The 22532-nt window shown below is 37.7% G+C and overlaps 2 protein-coding genes across 5 annotated transcripts in view; both read left to right on the forward strand.

The window, feature by feature from the left end:
• LOC140156618 (uncharacterized) lies at positions 1 to 8267 on the forward strand. The gene is made up of 2 exons (XM_072179552.1): positions 1 to 107; positions 3758 to 8267. The coding sequence occupies exon 2, from the start codon at positions 3762 to 3764 to the stop codon at positions 7170 to 7172; it is 3411 nt and encodes a 1136-aa protein (XP_072035653.1). The 5' UTR covers positions 1 to 107; positions 3758 to 3761; the 3' UTR covers positions 7173 to 8267.
• Positions 3764 to 22532, forward strand: part of LOC140156619 (uncharacterized) — a 25279-nt gene continuing 6510 nt past the window's right edge. Inside the window, exons 1-2 of one of the 4 annotated variants that reach the window (XM_072179554.1) lie at positions 3764 to 3876; positions 16722 to 20975. In XM_072179554.1, the coding sequence (XP_072035655.1) occupies positions 16726 to 18597 (1872 nt within the window). In that variant the 5' untranslated portion in view covers positions 3764 to 3876; positions 16722 to 16725 and the 3' untranslated portion in view covers positions 18598 to 20975. Of the gene's footprint in view, positions 3877 to 11606; positions 11735 to 16721; positions 20976 to 22028; positions 22236 to 22532 lie in introns of those variants that run through there. The other 3 variants (XM_072179553.1, XR_011859571.1, XM_072179555.1) reach the window with 3 other exon arrangements.

The following is a 22532-nucleotide window of genomic DNA, read 5'->3' on the forward strand; positions in this document are numbered from 1 at the left end:
GCTGTGTTTAGTGCGCGATACGCCATTGACCAAACCGTAGGGTATTGATTGTGAGTCCTCTAGTACAAAGGAAAGGAACCCGGTATTTGCTGTTTATGTGTGCCAGGGTAAGTTTAAATTTACAATCCTCATGATATTGTTATAATATGACAGGATATCTAGCTCTGTTTCTGTTTCTGTTACGGTAACTTCCCTTGGGAAACTCAGTATCAGTATCACAGACAAAGCTGCATCTAGTGATCTACACTAAGCTGGTTATACTAAAATGCAGAAAACCTTTGACGAGCGCGTATTGTAAGGATACATCGCGTATATACTGCGTTGCACGCACTTGTCTCTGATTGGCTGCTAAGGCGATATGTTGTTGCTGAGTGGAAATTTATGAATGAACTGTGCGCCGTACGCGTTGTTAGCGCCGAATTTGCAACATCACGGTAGTCGCGCTCGTAAAAGGTTTGCTGCATTTTAGTATAGACCAGTTACATTGATGAGAAACGTTTTATTTCCATGCCCGGCCTCGATCCATATTACCATGATAACGTAAGCTATACAATTAACAATACATTGACATATTATTAATCGTATGTGATGTGTTAATTGCATGGACAGGTAGCTTACATAATTTACAAATTACATTGACTATTATGAATCCCCGCAGCAATCCGGGGGGGGGGTCACTTTTCATTGTACACCATCCGCGATAATCAACTTTTGAAAAGCAGCCTAAACAAGGATTTAACACTTGGCTAAAACATGTATTACTATAGCAATTTTGCAACCCCCGATTTTTCATGTTTTTGACACGTTTAACAACGTTATTGAGTATTTTGTAGATGTAGAGACCCTACACGATATCGTTGCCTACTCACGAAAAACTACCCTTTTCATGCGTTTTTATTATCACGGATGGTGTACAGGCCACAATGGGAGTGACCCCTCTCCCGGGACAGGAATCTATATGTTAATTTTTCATTATTATTGTTTGGGTTATATTTGCTGATCTCTGAGCTTGATTTGAGATATGGTCCATTAAACTTCTCAACAAACAATAGAAAACAAAGGATTCCCCACCTCTTTTACTGATTGTTTACTACCTTGCAAACAAGCATCAGGGACATGTAATATATCATTATAAAGCTTTTTTTGAGGAGAACTTGCCTTTCTAATATCTCAAAATGTGAAAATGCCGACATCGGAGCTCATTTGTGATGGATTAGTCACATACATCCTCAGGCGCAATCCAAGAAATGTTAATATTCCTTTTCCTTCAAATAACTATAAGAAGAGGTAGTCTTTCTATACAGAGGTCCTATTATATGGAATAATTTGTCATAGTATGTGAAACGGCAAATTCTTCAAATTGCAGATGCGATACTGGGCTTGTGCAGTATAGGTGATCGACAAATACGTCGTTATGTGATGCCGACATTTGAAAGTTTTGTAAATATGACATAATTAAATTAATTAACATCTTACTAATTAAGCCACTTTGATGAGGCATGGTTTTTGAGAGTAAAACATAAACTAATTACCAATTTTCTCAAAAATGTTAAAAATGTCGAATACGTCAGTATGTGATACGGCCGATGAATTTATGATTTTATTTATTGTCGCTTACTCGGTACGGTACTCAGTCCATGAAGTCCCGCGCATCATATAGGAAACGTTTCTGTCTGTCTTCATGTAAGTCAAAAGTATGAGGTAAAATGAAAGAAACCTCACTGGGTTTTTTTGGGTAATATGTATGTTTGGGGGGGGGGCTTAATGTTGAAAAAAATAATTAAAAAAAAAAAATATTGGGATTTATATAGCACCTTTCACAATGTATCAAAGCGCTTTACTCTGCTGTCGTTAAAATATATCAGCTGCCCTACAATATGCCCAAGGCTTGCACATACTTTTGGGTGGTGCTCAGTGGACAATATATCATAACAGTGCCCCATTTCACCCTTGGATGATTAATTTGGTGCCAGGGGGTGCCCCCCATTTCCCCCTACCCACAACCCCCACCTCCATCGCTACACCGCTGAAAACTACACATGTATGTCGAAATTGCTCTGTTGAGGTACAATCTCGGCTGATTCAATAATATTTAGGTGTATTAGTTGGGACATATGTTATAAAGCATTACAAAAAAAACAGGATCCCTCCTGTGTTGCACAAAAAGGCAAAATTTGCCATTATGTCTAATCTGTAAAGGTATGACAAAAACTTTCTTTGTAGGATACATGTATGGTAGGATATGCATTGAAGCCTGTTTTTTTTTACTTCAAAAGATAATAAAATAATCAGAGAAAGAAAAATGTCTAACTTGTCTACATTTATAATCATTTATGATACAGGGTGTCCCCCCAAAAGAGACCCCTCATTGCACCCTCTTTTTTCTCCTATTTCAGAGATGTTGATCAAGTATATGTTGGTATGTAAAGAAGCTTTAATAAACCGAAACAATTATTTCCATCGGCTCATAACTTTTGAAGATATGCCCTTTTAAAGAAATGTACCCGTTTTTCACTCTGTCCACGGAGGAGGTTTGGCTACTTCAAAGATTGAAAAGTGCATATACCATTCATAAATATAAAACATTCCTCGATGATAACTTTATAAAATAACAACGTTATTTTAGGGAATGGGCTTTACCGGCGGATTTATGGTTTAAGGATTTTGTTAAGTGTCATTAATTTGGGCGAAATTGATGAGGGATGTTGCTATACTTGCAATTACTTATGTTGTTCTCGGTTATTTTATGCCTTTTTGTTTTATTATGTTTCTTACTTTCTTACTTTATTGTTTCTTGCTTTCTTTGTATTGACAACATAAGTCATTTCTCTTTTTGGAATAAAAGGTAGCCCTGAAAAGGGCTGTTTAGTTTGTCTTTGGTTCTTTTGAAGTGAGTTTACTGTGCTGCTCTGCCCTCTACCTGGTTGCCTCCTTGACGAATACAGGTTTCAGCCCTGGTCCTCATTGCATCAATTGCGTTGCGTGCCAACCGTGTGCACCGGATACTTCAAGTGCGAATATAGCACTTTGCAAAGATCTTGGATTTTGCCATAAATGAAGAAATCAAGTGGTGTGAGGTCTGGTGATCTTGCAGGCCACTCCACAGCATGACCCATCCCAACCACTCTGTTTGCTATCCGTGGACAGAGTGAAAAACGGGTACTTGTCTTTAAAAGGGCATATCTTCAAAAGTTGTTAGCTGTTTGAAATAATTGTTTTGGTTTATAAAAGCGAACAATTGAAGGTTTCTTTACATACCAAAATATATTTGGTCAACTTTTCAGAAATAAGCGAAAAAGAGGGTGCAATAGGGGGGGCTCTTTTTTTTTTGGGACACCCTGTATTTGGATATTATGTATGTGTCCCATAAAACACAGAACCCTCATTGCGCCCTCTTATTCACCGATTTCTGAAAGGTTAATCATATAAATTGTGAGGGTTCTGTTTTTATTGGGACACCCGGTATATATAGAGAGATGGGGGCTTGTTTATTTGGCAAGATATGTCGGAGTTGGTCACAAAATTGCTTTAAAATTAATGTGTATATAAACCGTTGTAGGACAATTTCTAAATACTGAGGTAAAGTAAACTCATTTATTTTATATACTTTTTTATTTATACATTTTTATCTTCCTGACAATACCTGCATTATAAAATGTATATTCAGTCATTATTAACCAAACAAACAACCACTAAATTAATTGTATATTGTGGTCAATATGCTCATGGTGATACTCTTTATCTATTTTTCTTCCAGAATCATGAAGAATTTATCAGCCAATCAGGTGGACGGTATGAAGAATTTATCAGCCAATCAGGTGAACTGTATGAAGAATTTATCAGCCAATCAGGTGGACCGTCTACCATTTCATAAATGTAGGTACTGCAGGCAGATATTCTGCTATGATACGAGTCGATATTTGACTCATTTAAGACACCATGAAAATTGGATACATCCATATAGGAATGGCTCTTTCCAACAGGCAGTGGTAAAAACTGCGAGATTTGTAAGATGGCACGACACTAAACGACAACACGTATGGGACAAAACCAATGCCAAGAAGACACCTTATCGTTCTCAGGTTTGTACAAATAGTGTCGACACTGCTTTTACCAAGAACCATTGTAACAAAAGTATCAAAATCATACTTGAACGAGTCCATCTCAAACTGTACCAGTGTGAGTATTGTAAACAGTGTTTCTCAGATATTGGTACGAAAACTACACATGAACTGAACCACGCCAAAGAAAAACCTTATGAATGTAAATTCTGCAACAAGAGTTTCTCCAAAAAATATCGCAGAAATAGACATGAGTGGAATCACACAAGCTGCTATCGATGTAGACATTGCAGCGAGATGTTTCTTGATCCAGTTACTAGGTCTAGACACGAAAGTGTTCATATCAAAGAGAAACGTCAACAAAAACGCCAATGCATGTATTGTAAGAAGATATTCAAACGACCAGCTGATAAGATTAGACATGAAAGGATTCATACCAACGAGAAAGCCTTCAAATGTCAATATTGTAACAAGGGCTTCAATGATCGCAGTTTAAGGATTAGACATGAAAGAATTCACACTGGCGAGAAACCACACCAATGTATGTATTGTAAAAAGTGTTTCTCAGATGTAAGTAACAAAACTGCACATGAACAGATTCATCTTAGGCATGGAGCAGATGAAAAGAGTGCACAAATAAGTGTCATAAAGACTAAATATGAACGAATTCTTACCATTGAGAAGCCTTACAAATGTAAACATTGCAAGAAGACTTTTTCTCGGTCAAGTAAAAAAACTAAACATGAACGGATCCATACTACTGCAGAGAAAGCTAACAAATGTAAATTATGTTACAAGCGTTTCTCAGATCCAAATGACAAGACTGCACACGAATTGATTCATACCAAAGAGAATTGTCACCAATGTATATATTGTGAGAAGAGCTTCATTCGGGAAAGTCACAAGATTAGACATGAACGGATCCATACCAAAGAGAAACCCTATAAATGTACACTTTGTAGCAAGAGTTTCTTTGATCCAAGTAACAAGACTGCACACGAAATGCAACATACCAAAGAGAAATGTTACCAATGTACATATTGTGAGAAGAGCTTCATTCGGGAAAGTCTCAAGATTAGACATGAACGGGTTCATACGAAAGAGAAACCTTACAGTTGTGAATTTTGTTGCAAGCAATTTTCCTATCTTTGTAACAAGACTGCACACGAATTGATTCATATCACAGAGAAACCCTACAAGTGCACGTTTTGTAACAAGAGCTTCTGTACATTAGGCAGCAAAGTTATACATGAACGGGTCCATACTAAAGAAAAACCTTACAAATGTCAATTTTGTAACAAGAGTTTCTCGCATCTAAGTACCAAGAAAGGACACGAAATAATTCATCTCAAAGATAAACGTCACCAATGTAAATATTGTAAGAAGTTCTTCTCTCGTGGAAGTGAAAAGAATAGACACGAACGGATGCATACCAAAGAAAAACCTTACAACTGTCAATTTTGTAACAAGAGTTTCTCGCATCTAAGTACCAAGAAAGGTCACGAAATGATTCATCTCAAAGAAAACCGTCACCAAAGTAACAAGATGGCACACGAATTGATTCATATCACAGAGAAACCTTACAAATGCACATTTTGTAACAAGAGTTTCACATACCTAAGGTCCAAGATGAAACATGAAAGGATTCATACCAAAGAGAATCGTCACCAATGTATATATTGCAAGAAGAGCTTCTCTTGGGCGAGTAAAAAGACTAGACATGAACGGATACATACCAAAGAGAAACCTTACCAATGTAAATATTGTAACACAAGTTTCTCGGATCCGAGTGCCAAAAACAGACACGAAATGATTCATACCAAAGATAAACGTCACCAGTGTATATATTGCAAGAAGTTCTTCTCTCGGGCAAGTGAAATGACTAGACATGAACGGATTCATACCAAAGAGAAACCTTACCAATGTAAGTATTGTAACACAAGTTTCTCAGATCCAAGTGCCAAGAAAAGACACGAAATGATTCATCTCAAAGATACACGTCACCAATGTAAATATTGCAAGAAGATCTTCTCTCGTGCAAGTGAAAAGACCAGACATGAACGGATTCATGAAGAGGAACCTTACCAATGTAAATTTTGTAACAAGAGTTTCACTGATCCAAGTGCCAAAATGAAACACGAAATGACTCATCTTGGAGAGAAACGTCACCAATGTATACACTGCAAGAAGTGCTTCTCTCGGGCAAGTACAAAGACCAGACATGAACGGATTCATAAAGAGAAACCTTACAAATGTACATTTTGTTGCAAGCTTTTTTCCGATCCAAGTTACAAGACTTTACACGAAAGTTATCATACGGAGAAACGTCACCAGTGTACATATTGCAAGAAGAGCTTCTCTAAGGCAAGTCATAAGACTAGACATGAACGCATTCATAGCAAAGAGCAACCTTACAAATGTAACTTTTGTTACAAGCGTTTCTCCGATCAAAGTAACAAAACTTCACACGAACTTATTCATACAGAGAAACGTCATCAGTGTACATATTGCAAGAAGAGTTTCTGTAAGGCAAGTCATAAGATTAGACATGAACGTATTCATACCAAAGAGAAACCTTACAAATGTAAATTTTGTTACAAGAGTTTCTCCGATCCAAGTAATAAGACTGAACATGAATTGATTCATACCAAAGAGAAACCTTACGAATGTAAGCATTGCAGCAAGAGTTTCTCCACTGAATTTAGCAAAACTTTACATGAAATTATTCACCAAAATAATGAGAAACCTAATGATGACAAGAAGTTATCACCTAACGAGTGCACAAAGAAGAAAGGTACGAAATCGAAATCTAGCAATTTTTGTAAAGGAAGTAGTAGTGAACCGAGTATCAACGGCGAGGTTGGTGCTAGGGTAACATCTGTGCCAGTGATTCCCGTAGAAGGGAGAAATGGGTGGCTCAGTGGCATTAAGAAGGACGAAACCAAATCTAGACCAACAAAGAAGAGAAAGAATCTGGACTCTAAAAAGAGCAAGACGGAGCTGGCCACTGTGGTTTGGACCAAACATGGCTTTGATGAAGATCTTCTGCCACATTTGGCAAAAGAAGACCTTGATGCTCTTGTTTCCTTGAACTGCGTAACCAGAAATTAAAATAAAAACTCAATATCCAGAGGGCTATGTAACCATGGTAACAGCAAAGTGAACTGATGTTCACTGACAGACATGGTAATACTTTGGAGTTTAAAAAGTGCAATAATTGAAAACGAACTGCTAATTTTGAAATAATGTATGGAAAGATGAATCTTACCGTGGAGATTAAATAATTTTATATAGATTTCATTCGTTAGTAAAGGTTAATTAGGCCAGAAATTTTCCTCTGGTGATTGTGGCTGTTTGGCAAGGTTGCCAGTACCGCTCGGGCGTAACATCTTGGAAGCCATCTTGCCTCATTAATTATATTTGTGCAGGCCCGTACGGGGTGCCCCCCCCCCCCCCCAATGTGCAAAAGTATACAACTAAAAGAGCCAGGACCAAGAAATCAATTTTTGTAACGCTCTTTTGGTCAAAAAAAGTTCACATTTTTGAGGAAAAGCCCACTTTTCACAAAATCGCCCCCGGAAAAAAGGTACACTTTTTCAAAATCGGCACTCCCACCCAAAAAAAAATCCTGCGTACGGGCCTGTATTTGTACTTGCTCAAGTAGCATTCGGTGCGAATTGTGTTACACAAATGTGGCTATCCCTTTCAGCCATCTCTAATATTCATCTCCATAGACTTTTGATGTTAAGGAAAAGGTCCTTAAAAAACGCACTTGAGTTTGTAATAAAATTTGCACAAAATGCAAATTGAGCAAGTACGTATGCAATGCACTAGTTTTCAAGAGTCTTGAGTGGAGTACTGTCCAACTCTCCAATATGGAGTCAAACGGCCAGGTTTTTTACTCTTAAAACGTTTTTGATTTCTTTAATTTGTTTATCATAATAAAAAACTAATTAAAGAAATCAAAAACTATTTAGAGTAAAAAAACCTGGAGTGGGCTATAAATATTTTTATGTATTTTATTTCACTAGTAGGCCTATGTATGGTCTTTTCAAAAAATAAAATGTCCATCTGAAACAGGTGTTTAAGGCCACTCAGTGTATTTACCTAATTTGAATTAGTCCTGTTCCTGTGATATAAATAGCTAGTATTATAGCGACCTCTGGCGAAAATTGTTGTGATCTCGCCATTTCGTAGGGCAACTAATAAAATGGGCTCATTCATCGATCCATTTTTATATCAAAATATAATACTACATATTCTTCGAAAAGGGTATATATAGAATGGTTCAGATAGCGCTGTTTGAATGCCCATCTCAAAGGTGGTATTTAAAAAAAATTAGGAATGCTTTGAGCATGTTTAAAACAGATTGAGTAGGGTAAAGTACACTGATCAGTAGGCTTATGCCTTTTGTTTGGAGCCAATCGGACATACGGTTTCCATAGTAGGGCCTACATCAATTTATATTTTCTCTGTATCCTATTGTTTTAGCAATAATCAATATAGTTAATGAGCTAAAAGGACCGGAAAGGATCATTAATAGGCTATATATTTTTTTTGCCAATATTTTGCTAAAAATCAATCCATAAATGTTCAGGGTACTTTTATTCTGCATAGTTACAATCGCAAATTCCCAATTTGCGAGTGTTCTGTTTTTGGTCAGTTCTTCTTTACACAGCCGTGACGTTAGTCACGGCTGTGTCTTTTTTCTTACAGGTTCTTCTTTCTCTCTTTCTTCTTTCTGCCGACCATTACATTTGCTCTAGCACTCACATGCTTACACCGATTTGGACCTAACTTGGTCACAACCATCATTGACCATGCCCCTATATGTCACATGAAACCCGTGGGGTCAAAGGTCACGTAGGGGTCATAGGGGTCAAAAACGTGATTTCAACTCAAAATGCTTCTTCTCCTACAGATTACGTATGACGGTGACCCCACTTGCACACATACATTGCTATTACCCAGTGTCAATGGGTCCTCACAGATTTGGGGTCAAAGGTCATTAAGGGGTCACTTCCGGTATAAAACGAAAAACCTTCAAAAAATTTTATTTGCCAAGAAAAACATAGGACAGTAACGGTATGTTCACACATAAATTGTAGTTACCCTGTGTATATGTGGTATTTTTTTATTTAGGGTCAAAGGTCATTAAGGGGCCACTTCCGGTATAAAACGAAATACCTTTAAAATGCTTCTTCTCCCACAAATTACGTAGGACAGTGACACCACTTGCACACATGCATTGTTATTACCCAATGTCTATGGGGTCCTCACATATTTGGGGTCAAAGGTCATTAAGGGGTCACTTCCGGTATAAAACGAAAAACCTTCAAAAGTTTTTATTTGCTAAGAAAAACATAGGACAGAAACGGTATGTTCACACATGAATTGTGGTTACCCAATTCATACATGTATGTGGTATTTTTTATATTTGGGGCCAAATATCATTAAGGGGTCACTTCCGGTCCGAGACGAAAAACCTTCAAAATGTCCCTTCTGCCACAAGTAACATAGCAAAGTGGTGACACGTGCACCCATGCATTGACATTAGCCAATGTCTATGGGCGTTTTCATTTATTTTGGGGTCAAAGGTCATTAGGGGTCACAACACGGCTGTGTTCGTGGGTTAGACCACAGCTAAGTCTAGTTCTTTCTTTCTTTCTTCTGTCAAACTTTTAACGAGCCATCGTAGCCATATGCTTTAAGCCAATGTGACCATATTTGGGCACAAGGACCAGTGGGTGGGGGCACAAATGTTACATGACCAACTCGGGGTCAAAGGTCATCCAAAGGTCATTATGGCCAAAATGTGATTTTCACTAAAAATGCTTCTTCTTCCACAAATTACTTACATAACACAATGTCGTCACTTGCATACCTGCATCGCCTTTAGCCAGTGTCTAAAGGTTGTACAAAGAATTGGGGTCAAAGGTCTTAAAAGGGGTAAAATCTTACAAATGCATTATCTCAACATCCGTAAGGGGTATGGGCTTCAAACTCAGTGACAACAAATCTCATGACCAGGGGAACATTTTACAGGGGTCAGGTCAAAGGTCATGCAGAGGTCAAATTTAAGAAATGCATTTTCTGTACATCTGTAATTGGTACGGAACTCAAACTCTGTGACAACAAACTTAATGACCAGGGGAATATTTTGGAACACTTTGCAGAGGTCAGGTCAAAGGTTATCTGGGTCAAATCTTATAATTTCCTTTTCTGGACATCTGTAAGGGGTATGGGGTCAAACTCAGTAACAACAAATCTTATGACCAGGGGAACGTTTTTGCAGGGGTCAGGTCAAAGGTCAAATTTTAGAAATGCATTTTTGGACATCTGTAAGGGGTACGAGGCTCAAACTCGGTGACAACAACCTTAATGACCAGGGGGAATATGTTGGAACACTTTGTACGGGTCAGGTCAAAGGTTATCTGGGGTCAAATCTTATACCGTAATTTCATTGTCTGTATGTAAGGGGTATGGGGGCTTAATTTCAGTGACAACAAACCTCGTGACCCGTGAAACATCAAAGGTCAGGTCAAACAGCCATTAAAGGGTTACATGCCTTGCGATTGTCTGCGCTCTGTGAGCGCAAATTGTCTCTAGTTTCCCCCTGAAACTTGGTCAAAGTGTTTCTACTATGTTCTGATGTATTATATAGTGAGGCCGCCCTCTAATTTGCATATTTGTATAATTAATGAGCTAATTTGCATAAATGCTAATTAATTATGCGAATTAGGGGGCGGCTTTACTATGTAATATATAAGATACACTTCGACCAAGTTTCAAGGCAATAGTACGTCTACGTCTACGTTGATACTTGGCAGGATCCATTTGGACGTGCGGCCAAGGAATTGTGACTTATGCTCATGCAAAATAATACCCATACAGGAACATATATTACATTTTCATTACTTTTCAATTTTTAATATTTAATTTGTTGCTAAAGAAGGTTCGAAATAGTAATAATAATGAAAAAAATTACGCGTGTTCAATGGGGCATGTAATTGGTGGTGTGCGCCCTTGGATGGAATACAAGCTGTGTTTAGTACATGAAGTACTCGAAATTTAGGGCGCACACCACTAAATAATCGTCCCATTGAAATACGTGTAAAAACACCAGTTTTATTTATTCGTTTTGAGGCCTTTTCGGCGCTTTCTGAGAATTTTAATGATAACCAGTCGATTGCAAATCGATGAAAGTTTAACATATGTTTCAATGTATGGGTAGTCTTCCACCTCGTTTTCCCGGTAGGAGCCGCTAAATAGCGCCCTCACTGTTTTTGACATGCTCTCATGACTGTAAACCCGTTTCTGCCCATTTTTTAATACGCGGACCTATTTTATCGATAATTATAAAAATGCGACTTTTTAGTGATTCAAATTCATGCACAGGCTTTACACTTTTATTTAAGCTATAATTCGCTACTCTTTCTGATTATTAGTCCAAAGAGCAGCCCATAATACCTCAAAAACTTTCTGTATTTTACCGGAACTTAGTAGGGTTGCACAAATGGCGCATTGATTTAGTGGTGTGCTCCCTTTACAGGTCCGGCCATAGTAACAAACGTATCCCACGCATGGCTATGCACGGCATCAAATGATGAATATCAGACAGAAAAACTCAACCATTATCACCCTCCAAACAGGTACCTGGTATTTTGCGTGTGGTAAGTTTATTTAAATAATCACAAATATTCATGATGATCTCTCTCATTGTGGTTGTCCCGACCCGGACCAGGGGTAGCATTATTTATTAAGCCTGAACTTGAAGTCGGGGGTTGTTTTCCCGTGTCTTTCACTTCCAATTGAAAATCCAAATACATGGGGCACAGTGTCAACACCCTGTATTATAAATATTTTTTTCCATTCAGCTCAATACTCTGTTGAAATCAATATTCTATTATTGACACAGATAAAGAAAGTTTACATATGCATTGCCATATTGTGTATAGGACGTGCACCTGTCCTGGAACTTAACTAAATGGGCTAAACGCGTTCCTTTATACCTATAAAGTATAATTGTCATTCTCAAAATTAAATATATCTCAATTTTTACATTGGATTTCAAATTTTTTACGTTAAAAATGCAGTAAAAGATATCCACAGCAAGCTGCATGCAAGACCCTGCTAATTAGTAGGTATGCTAGGTGAATTCAAATTTGCCATCTAACTGCATCATTTTATATATCAAATTAAAGCCCTTGAGTAAACAAAGCCAAAACTGAAAACCGTTTTTTCATAGCACTTTCCGTAGCAAAGTTACATCTTGTCAAAGATTGACTTTCATCAAACAATGTCAAAAAGATTCTGCTAGCAAAATTCCCCAAAACAGCATTTCGGGGGTGTTTCTAGATCTTAATCTCATGATGATAGCAGCTTTTTTTAATGGAACTGCTATCAAAATCCCTCTAAAATTCCATGTGCGAAAGTGACTTATCACCATAAAAAATCATATATTTGGGTCAAGTGAAGTATAGAAAACATATTTATGTAGGTTTCTTTCTTCGGCCAGTTGTTTTCAATTTCTATGTAAAAATGCATTGACATTGTCGGCGAATTTGGCTGACTAGCAAATATGTTTGCCTGGCATACCTATAATTAGTGTACTGCTTTTCGAGTGAGTGTACTGGAAACAAAACCCTGGTTTTACCTGAAAACAATTTTTTTTCTTGTAATAAAAACATCATATGGCATGCGTGTATTTTTTGGGGGCGCCAACCCCCGGGGTCAAAGTAGGGGGCGGCAGAAACGAAGGGGCGGCGGAAGAAGGGGCGGCAAAAACAGGGGCGGCAAAAACGAAGGGGTGGCAAAACGAATTAGCAAAGAAAAAAGGGCGCCAAAAATTGAAAAAGCATAAAAAAATTTGAAAAAAGGTTGCTTTTTGGATGCTAGCACCTAAAATTCTTTTTTTTTTGCTCTTCACTTTTTCAAACGACCGTGAAAAAATTGGGACAACCTTTTCGGGCTGTTAAGGAAGGGCGGCAAAAATTGTATCTTCTTCAGCCCCCCGGGGTTGGGGCGGCCACGGTACGCCACTGTATGGGGTACTAGAGCATGCACAAATCGTAATAATGTGTAGAATATAGAAACGCTGTGTATCTCATATGATATTATGGTATGCTTAGCCTGAGTCACTCGGCCTATCTCGAACAAAATCGCTATGCGTAGGTGTTAAAAACGAGAGGATTCGCTGTACTATCACAGCAATTTTTAACACAAAGATATAGGGATAATGACGATGTGTGGGGTGAAAATTAAATCTTGGGGTGTAAAAAACATTTTGCAGTGTAGGTAAGAGTAAAGTCCAAAAGTAGAGGCTGAGAGTTCAACCCCGACCTTGCACATTCCCAAATATATGGAGGGTGAAAAATTAATATTTTTTAAATTTAGGGGGTCATTCACCCACCCCGGATCGAGGGTTAATGCTACCCCTGACCCGGACTCATCAGTTAGTAGGCCTATCAATTATCATGATCATCACACATCACTGCATGATAAGTGCATCATATTAGTACTGCAGGTAAGGGTTATGAAATTATCATAAGCCCCGCCCCGGGCGGGGGGGAGGTAAAATTCTCGAACGGCCCACCAAAAAGTGCTTGCTCCCCCCTCTCGGCCTGCCAAAAATCGCTTGCCGCTTCCACTCTCGGCTCGCCCAAAAATCTGTGCCCCCCCCCTTAGATGCCAAATTTTTTGGATACCAATTTGCAAACCTTAAATGATCAGGAAAATTTGCATATTGGCCGTTTCCGTACTGTCTTCCTAATCCTATTAGGCCCTTCGCACATGATTGTTAGTTTCCTGTTAAAGATTTTGAAAAAGGGACAAGGTGACTTTAATATAATATAAATTAATTATTACCGTAATTATCTTTTATTTTCTTAATTTAATTTGAACTATTATAAGCAACCATTGACTCGTTTTGACAAGAGCGGGCATTAAATTATTTCACAACAATATTTGATTTTATAAATAAAGTGAAGGTGGAGTTCTACGGTTGTAGTCTTTGTTCATTCATCAATGGTGATATTATTAAAGTCAGAAAATGGCAAGTAGAAGTAGTTGGAAAGTTATTTTAAAGGCGAAAATAAGAAATAGGCCTAGAAATAAAATAATTATTTTGAGATTTTCAATTTTGGATGCGGGCGGTAAACAGGAAACTAATAATCAAGTGCGAAGGGCCTTAGAGCGCTTTTTTTTAAAGGCGGCCCATGAATGTGTGCCAAAAAAATCGCTTACCCCCTCTCAGCCTGCCAAAATGGCCTTCCTTCTCCCCCCCCTTTTGGCCTGCCAAAATTCTTTGTCCCCCTTACAGATGCTGAATTTTTTGGATCCCAATTTGCAGTTAAATGGTCTATATGTTGCGAGCACAGCGACCAGGAAAATTTGTATATAAAGCATTTCTGTACTGTTTTCCTAAGCCTATTTAGAGCGTTTTATTTCAAAGCGAGTATGACCTGTATTTTCTTTTAATAACCATCCGGGGCGGCTCACTCCCATTGTGGGCTGTACGCCATCTGCAATAATAAAAACACATAATAAGGGTTATTTTTATTTGGGTAGGATCAAGGCATTAGCCAGATAGGTGTCCAGGTGTCATTTGGACGCCCTCAAATTCTGATTTTTATAATGGAGTGAATAGGAAGTGGACACCCTGATTTTGTAGAAGGTATTTTTGACCATTTTGGACACCCTAAAAACAGCCTTCTGGCTAAATTAATGCCTTGGGTACGATACGCGCGTATCGTGTTTGGGGTGTCATAAACATGAAAAATTGGAAACAAGGGTACTGCAGCAAAATTGCAATTGCTAATATGCGGAAATGACATCTAGGGTACGGTACGAAATTTGATGCAAGGAATAAAATCCCTGTTTAGGGTGTGAAAACAGGTGCGTGTTACCTGTTTAGTGTTTAGGGTAGGTCTACCGTATCGTTTTAGCCAAGGGTAGGCACGATCACAAAATTTTCAAGTAGGTTTTTTCACTTGGAAATTATTTTGTTTAAAAGGTTATTATTTAACTTAAAAAATGAGGGGTCAAAATGTAGCTCAAATATCAGCAAAGTTATGGGCAAATGTCTGTTTTTAAAATGCTGCAATTTTCTGCGGCCATCATTGACAATGACTTACTGTACAAAAAAGCAAGTAATGCATCATTTTTCACCACGTCGATCCGTTTTACACAAAGGCGATTTTATTTTATGAAATCTAACTATCACTGCATGATGACTTCTGTATCAAGGATAAAGTTCCAGAACTTATTAGACTACGTCGCCAAGTTTCTGGTGTCCAAATTTCAAAATTTTGTATTTTCCTATGGGGATTACACAGTTAAGCCATTTACTGTGGTCGCACCTTTTTGAGCTTTTTGAGTTGAACGGCGCCCTCTATAATAAGTAATGTGGACATACCTACCAAGGGTTAAATCCTTGTTTAGGGTGCTTTTCAATGAAAAGTTGATTATCGCGGTTGGTGTACAGGCCACAATGAGAGTGGACCCCCCCTGATAACCATGGACTATTTAAGCATACTCTGATCACACAAGAAAGATTATAATAGCAAAAGTCCAATTACTGTGCTGCCCCTGAAAGTTAGGGGCTTCACGTTTGTACTGTGGAAAAGTGTACCATAAAACTAACCCTACAACACAATATAGGGTGTGGAAGGCATTCCTTACTGTGCCGCTCCCTGAAAGCCCACTAACCGTGACCACTGACCATGCCCTGCTCCCCACATTTCTGGGGTGGGATGAATTTAGGAATTATTTTTATTTGTTATCGTTTTAGAATTTTTTGGCAGTGAATGCTGGATGACAGTGGTTGGACTAAAGTTTGATGCAAATTAGCATTTCCCCCGCCCTAATTTTTGTCTTACGCTATGGAATAGAGTAAGTCACTGCTATCCATCCGTCCGTGTTATTATGTCACATTCTCAATTATGTGTTTTAGTCACAATTAAACATGAATAAATTTAATTAAGTTGCATATCATTGTGTGACGCTTTTGTTAAAGTTTCTTCAACATGAAAATTGTATCGGATTATGTTTTGCTTTTGATGTTATAATTGTTTTTGCTAATTGGTTTTAATGTTTAAAGTTGCATAAGTTGAAAATCACAGTAAAACTATACCATTGATTTATAAACACTGTATGGAATTGTTCCTGATTTTTCAATTAACCAATTTACTGCTACAGCAATGTGAAATTATTTTTACTTTCCTGTTCACTATAATATAATCCTAGAAAGGCGAGGTAAATCGATTCACTTCAGCATGGAAGAAATATCATGCTTAGACTGAGTACAGACTTCCTGCCTAGAAGATATTAGCACCCATTGTTATGTTGTTGACCATAAGTGGTCATAAAACTTTATACATGTAATTGCAATGACCCATCCCCTTGCAATAGAAACTGCGCAACATAGCGTCGCGCAAAATAAAGACACGTTAAGTGGTCTGCTTGTTTTCCATCTTTTTTTTTTGATAGTTATGTCGTTGGAGAAGTCTTCTAGCATGTTTTGAATACTAACAAAAAAAAACCTGTTCCAATTTTGTCTACGTCAAACGTAGACGTACGGACAAGTCTACACCCTATGATTTATTTCTCAATGAATTAAAGTCAATATGGTCACACCCAACTGATCTTCTTTACTTGCAGAATCATGAAGAATTTATCAGCCAATCAAATCGACCGTCTACCATTTCATAAATGCAAGTACTGCAGGCAGAGATTCTGTTATGATACGAGTCGATATATGATTCATATAAGACGCCATGAAAACTGGATACATCCATATAGGAGTGGCTCCTTCCAACAGGCAGTGGTACAAACGGTGAGATTTGTAAGGTGGCACAACACAACACGACAGGTTGTACGGGACAAAACCAATCCCAAGGAGACACCTTATCAATATCAAGTTTATTCAAAGAGTGCCTACACTGCTTTTAACAAAAATCATTTTAAGAATAGTGTTTCACACTTGAATATCAACATCAGACTTGAAAGAGTCCAACTCAAAGTCTCAGATATAGGTATAATATCTAAGCATGAGCTAAATCACACCAAAAAGAAACGTTATCAATGTAAATTCTGCAACAAGAGTTTCTCCAGCAAATTGTACATGAATGGACATGAATGTAGTCATATAAACGATTACCGATGTAGACATTGCAGCGAGATGTTTCTTGATCCAATTACCAAGAATACACACGAAATGGTTCATATCAAAGAGAAACGTCAACAAAAAAGCCAATGCATTTATTGTAAGAAGATACTCAATCTACCAGCTGATAAAATTAGACATGAAAGGATTCATACCGAAGAGAAACCTTACAAATGTCAATATTGTAACAAGCGTTTCTCAGATCCAAGTAACAAGAATGCACACGAATTGACTCATATCATAGAGAAACGTTACAAATGCACATTTTGTGACAAGCGCTTCTCTAGGGTAGGCAACAAAGTTACACATGAACGGATTCATACCAAAGAAAAACCTTACAAATGTAAATTTTGTAACAAACGTTTCTCGTTTTCAAGTACCAAGAACAACCACGAAATGATTCATACCATAGAAAAACGTCACCAGTGTATATATTGCAAGAAAAGATTCGCTAGAAAAAGTCAACAGACTAGACATGAACGGATTCATACCAAAGAGAAACCTTACCAATGTAAATTGTGTAACAAACGTTTCTCGGATTCAAGTACCAAGAACAACCACGAAATGATTCATACCAAAGAAAAACGTCACCAGTGTATATATTGCAAGAAAAGATTCGCTAGAAAAAGTCAACAGACTAGACATGAACGGATTCATACCAAAGAGAAACCTTACCAATGTAAATTGTGTAACAAGAGTTTCTCGGATTCACGTACCAAGAACAGGCACGAAATGATACATTTCAAAGATACACGTCACCAGTGTACATATTGCAAGAAGAGCTTCTGTTGGGAAAGTGACAAGATTAAACATGAACGGATTCATACCAAAGAGAAACCTTACAAATGTAAATTTTGTCACAAGCATTTCTCCGATCCAAGTAACAAGAATGCACATGAATTCAAACATACCAAAGAGCAACCTTACCAATGTAAACATTGTGGCAAGAATTTCTCCACTCATTTTAGCAAAACTAGACATGAAATTATTCACAATAAAGAGAACCCTAATGATGACAAGAAATCGTCATCTTACGAGTGCACAAAGAAGAAAGGTACGAAATCCAAATCTAGCAGTTCTAGTAAAAGAAGTAGCAGTGAATCCACTTTCAACGGAGCGGTTGATGCCAGGATAACCTCTGTGCCGTTGATTCCAACAGAAAGGAGGAAAGGTGGGCTCAGTGGCATTAAGATGAGCAAAACCAAATCTAGACCAACAAAGAAGAGAAAGAATCTTGACTCAATAAAGAGCAAAATGGAGCAGGCCTCTGTTGTTTGGACCAAATATGGCTTTGATGAAGATCTTCTGCCACATTTGGCAAAAGAAGATCTTGATATCCTTGTTTCATTGAATTGTGTAGCCAGAAAATAAAAAAAAACAAAAGGAAAAAGGACGATCTTTTCTGACACACATGCTAGAACTTGTATAAAGTTTTTAGCTGCGGGTAGCAGCTCTATAAGTCACCATGTCTCTCCGTTAGTCCGTCCGTTAGTAACAAACGCTAAAAAATGCTGTTACGTCAACATCGTTTGTCGCATGGCTATGGTACTTGGTGAGGGGGAGGGCCTATATCGGCCCCATACTGGCAACGAGTTTCGTCCCGAAATATGCTAATTATGTCATTAAAGGGGCATTACATGATTTTTAACAATTTTCTGCATTTTTGAAATTTAGATTTTTGGATGCAAATACTCTTCCGGCATTATTTGCATCAACATCGTTTGTCGCATGGTTATGGTACTTGGTGAGGGAGAGGGCCTATAGGGCAATTAAGGGAAAAGTGGGGAAATTGAGGGGAATGGGGGTAAATTAAGGGCAATTTTGGGGAAATGAAGGGAAATTCAGGTGAATTAATTGAAATTGTGGGTAATTAAGGAAATTGAGGGGAATTAAGGGAAATTTGGGAAAATTGAAGAGAATTAAGGGAAATTCAGGTGAATTAAGGGAAATTGACAAGAATTAAGGGAAATTTGGGAAAATAGAGGGAAGTTAAGGGAAAATGAGGGAAAATTGGGAACACTGAGGGAAGTTAAGGGAAATTGAAGAGATTTGAGGGAAATTCAGGTGAATTAAGGGAAATTGACAAGAAGTAAGGGAAATTTGGGGGAATGGGGGAAATTAAGGGCAATTTTGCGAAAATTAAGGGAAATTCAGGTGAATTGAAATTTTGGGCAATTAAGGAAATTTGGGGGAATGGGGGAAATTAAGGGCAATGTTGGGGAAATTGAGGGAAATTCAGGTGAATTAATTGAAATTGTGGGCAATTAAGGGGAATTGGGGAAAATTGAGGGAATTAAGGGAAATTTGTGAAAATAGAGGGAAGTTAGGGAACTTTGGGAAATTGAGGGAAGTTAAGGGGAATTGAAGAGAATTAAGGGAAATTCAGGTGAATTAAGGGAAATTGACAAGAATTAATAAAAAATAAGGGAAATTAGGGGATTTAACACTTGATGCCAAGGCGCTTTTTTCCTGAAAATCGTGTGGACATCAAAAGTGTCCGAAATCGGTTTCCGAACACTTGCGATGTCAAGACGCTTTTTTGCTGAAAATCGTTTGGACATCAAAAGTATCCGAAATCGGTGTCCGAACACTTTTGATGTCAAGACGCTTTTTCCCGAAAATCGTTTGGACATCAAAAGTGTCCGGAATCGGTGTCCGAACACTTTTGATGTCAAGACGCTTTTTTCCCTGAAAATCGTTTGGACATCAAATGTGTCCGAAATCGGCTTCCGAACACTTTTGATGTCAAGACGCTTTTTCCCCGAAAATTGTGTGGAAATCAAAAGTGTCCGAAATCGGTTTCCGAACACTTTTGATGTCAAGACGTTTTTTTCCCGAAAATCGGTTGGACATCAAAAGTGTCCGAAATTGGTTTCCGAACACAATTTTTCAAATTTTGATTTTTTTTTGGTGTGGATGGAAATACCCTTTCTGGCATTATTTTAAGATGAGCGCCCTCAAAGGTTAAGCTCACAGAGGGGTTACATACACCATAGCTGCAAAATTGAATTCCTTTTAGCGTCCTCTAGCTACTTGGAAGCTGCGCTTAACGAAATTCGCACTGACGTCACTACCACGTGCACATCAGGGTGAGAAGTGGTATAGTTTCAATACTGTACTTGTGCCAAATGGAGCGTACTATATTGCAAGATTGCTGTGACGATATTTGAGTGACTGGTTTCTGCCAAAATATCTTTTGCCTTGTTTTGGCATCTTGAGTTATGATTACTATCAATATTGGGCCATTTGTGTTGCGTTTATACATGTCACCACTGTTAATCAAAATTGCTCGAAATTAATTTGGCTATTAGGCTAGCATTGCCCAGTTATTCCTCTGGTCATAAGGATTCACCCATTTATGACGTACAGTACTGGAGTTCACGGGCCAAACCCTGAAATATGCTCCGATCTTCACCAAAATGGTCTAAAATTGTGTTTATGTATGGCAAACTATTCTTTTATTGAATGTTTATAGGAGACAAATAATTTGAGACTATTTTGATAATAAATCGAACATTTAGGTTTTGACCGATGTGGATACCAAATTGAGACAAAAGAATATGCCATAGATCTAGGTAAAAGTGTATTTTCTGGATCCTTATTACAAGAGGATTATTATTAATTATGTATCCAGTTTGAAATATTCATTTTGTATCAGAATGTGATTATTTTCTTTGTATTAAATAATTCATTATTTTCTATTCATTTTGTATCAAAATGTTACCATTTTTCTGTATAAAATATTATTGTATTACACGTATGTATATTATGTTATTGTATTAATTTTTTTATGATTAATGATTGATGAATAAAATTGAAATTTTAATTGAAAATTGAGGAACAACTTGATTGTGGTGAACTTTTCAACAACATTTGAAATATTGATCTCTGTATTAAACAGTGTGCTTCGATTATATTTATAAATGCCCTTTTATAAATTCGCACGTGACCACCTCCGCGCTGCCAAAACAGCTTATAGAGAGTAAGTCGCGCAGTGACCTTCTACATAGCGAGTGGTCTTCCTATACATTTGAATGCAAAGGAGGAACAACATGAGACTGATGTGCAGCAAAATTGCCTATTTTGTTCAACTCAGTTGTGATTATATTGTAAACGTTTACGTCGTTGAAATTTTTTCCGTCGTCAAATACTTTCAAAATGTCGTTTTTGACAACATATTACAAATTCGGAATTGCCAAATGTGTAATAAATTTGCAATTCAATTGATACGTAAATTTGATGCATGAGGATTTGGTCACGCTTGCTTGTCGTGTCCATGGGTCACGTGCGTATTTATAAAAACGCATATATAACCGAAGTACACTGTTAATCTTTCACATTCCGTATCTCAAAATACCCAATAATGACAGCTATCCTCCAGGTGATCCAGCTCTTTGCTAAGAGCGTTTCCCTTTGTTTCCTTGTTCCCAATCTCATGCAATGGTCGGGATCGAATACCGTTGCCATTTTTAAAACCGTTGCGATCTCATGATTCTGTAGAATCTAATTTAACTACAATAAGCCATTACTCTGAATAAACGTACAGTCGTACACGAAGCAATCTATCTTAATTTCTGAACTTCTTAGAAAACATATATTAACATATTCCTTCCGCTACATTATTTTACTGGAAATATCTTCGAAAATAGTTATATTAGCATATTCTTTCCGCTGTATATTAAAGTTTCAACATGAACTAAATAAACAGCATTGCCGCTCACACACGTCAAAAGCTGCAATTAACTATTCTCAATGTCATATGAGTAAGTGCAGAGGCAATATGTTATTTAGAAGCTTCTCCTGCGTTGCATTATTATATTTTCTTTTTGTTGAAATATTTGCTCTGAATACAAATCAAGTATATGAAGGTAATGACGTGATGGCTGTTGTTCATGAGGAAGATGTAAGAGATGCAGAGAGACTAAACACCATGGACGATGATAATATAATTTCATTGATCAAGACTAAACGTCAACATACAAAGTTGAGGAGCACACCTGTGTATTTCTGTAAGTATTCGATCGTTATTATAAGTAAGTGCATTACACTCAATTTTTTATCCTGATCATTCCGTTTATCATGTAATAGAGTAAGCCAAAAATTAAGGTACCAGCCCGGGGGGGGGGGGCACTCCAACTTTGGAGGTGACGCGTATGTAGGGCTGTTAAGACCCCCTTTTTCAGCATCGCTGTCACCCAAAGACCCCATATGTTTTTACGAACACGTGCTCTGTCACCCGAAGACCCCTTATTTTTCCATTTGATCTGTCACCCAAAGACACTTACAAGTTCAATTTGAACAGCAAA

Source organism: Amphiura filiformis, chromosome 7, assembly GCF_039555335.1.
Source record: "Amphiura filiformis chromosome 7, Afil_fr2py, whole genome shotgun sequence".
Taxonomy (NCBI): Eukaryota; Metazoa; Echinodermata; class Ophiuroidea; order Amphilepidida; family Amphiuridae; genus Amphiura; species Amphiura filiformis.

Coding starts and splice junctions, on each gene's coding strand:
- LOC140156618 (XM_072179552.1), top strand. CDS start 3,762: ATGAAGAATTTATCAGCCAATCAGGTGGACGGTATGAAGAATTTATCA.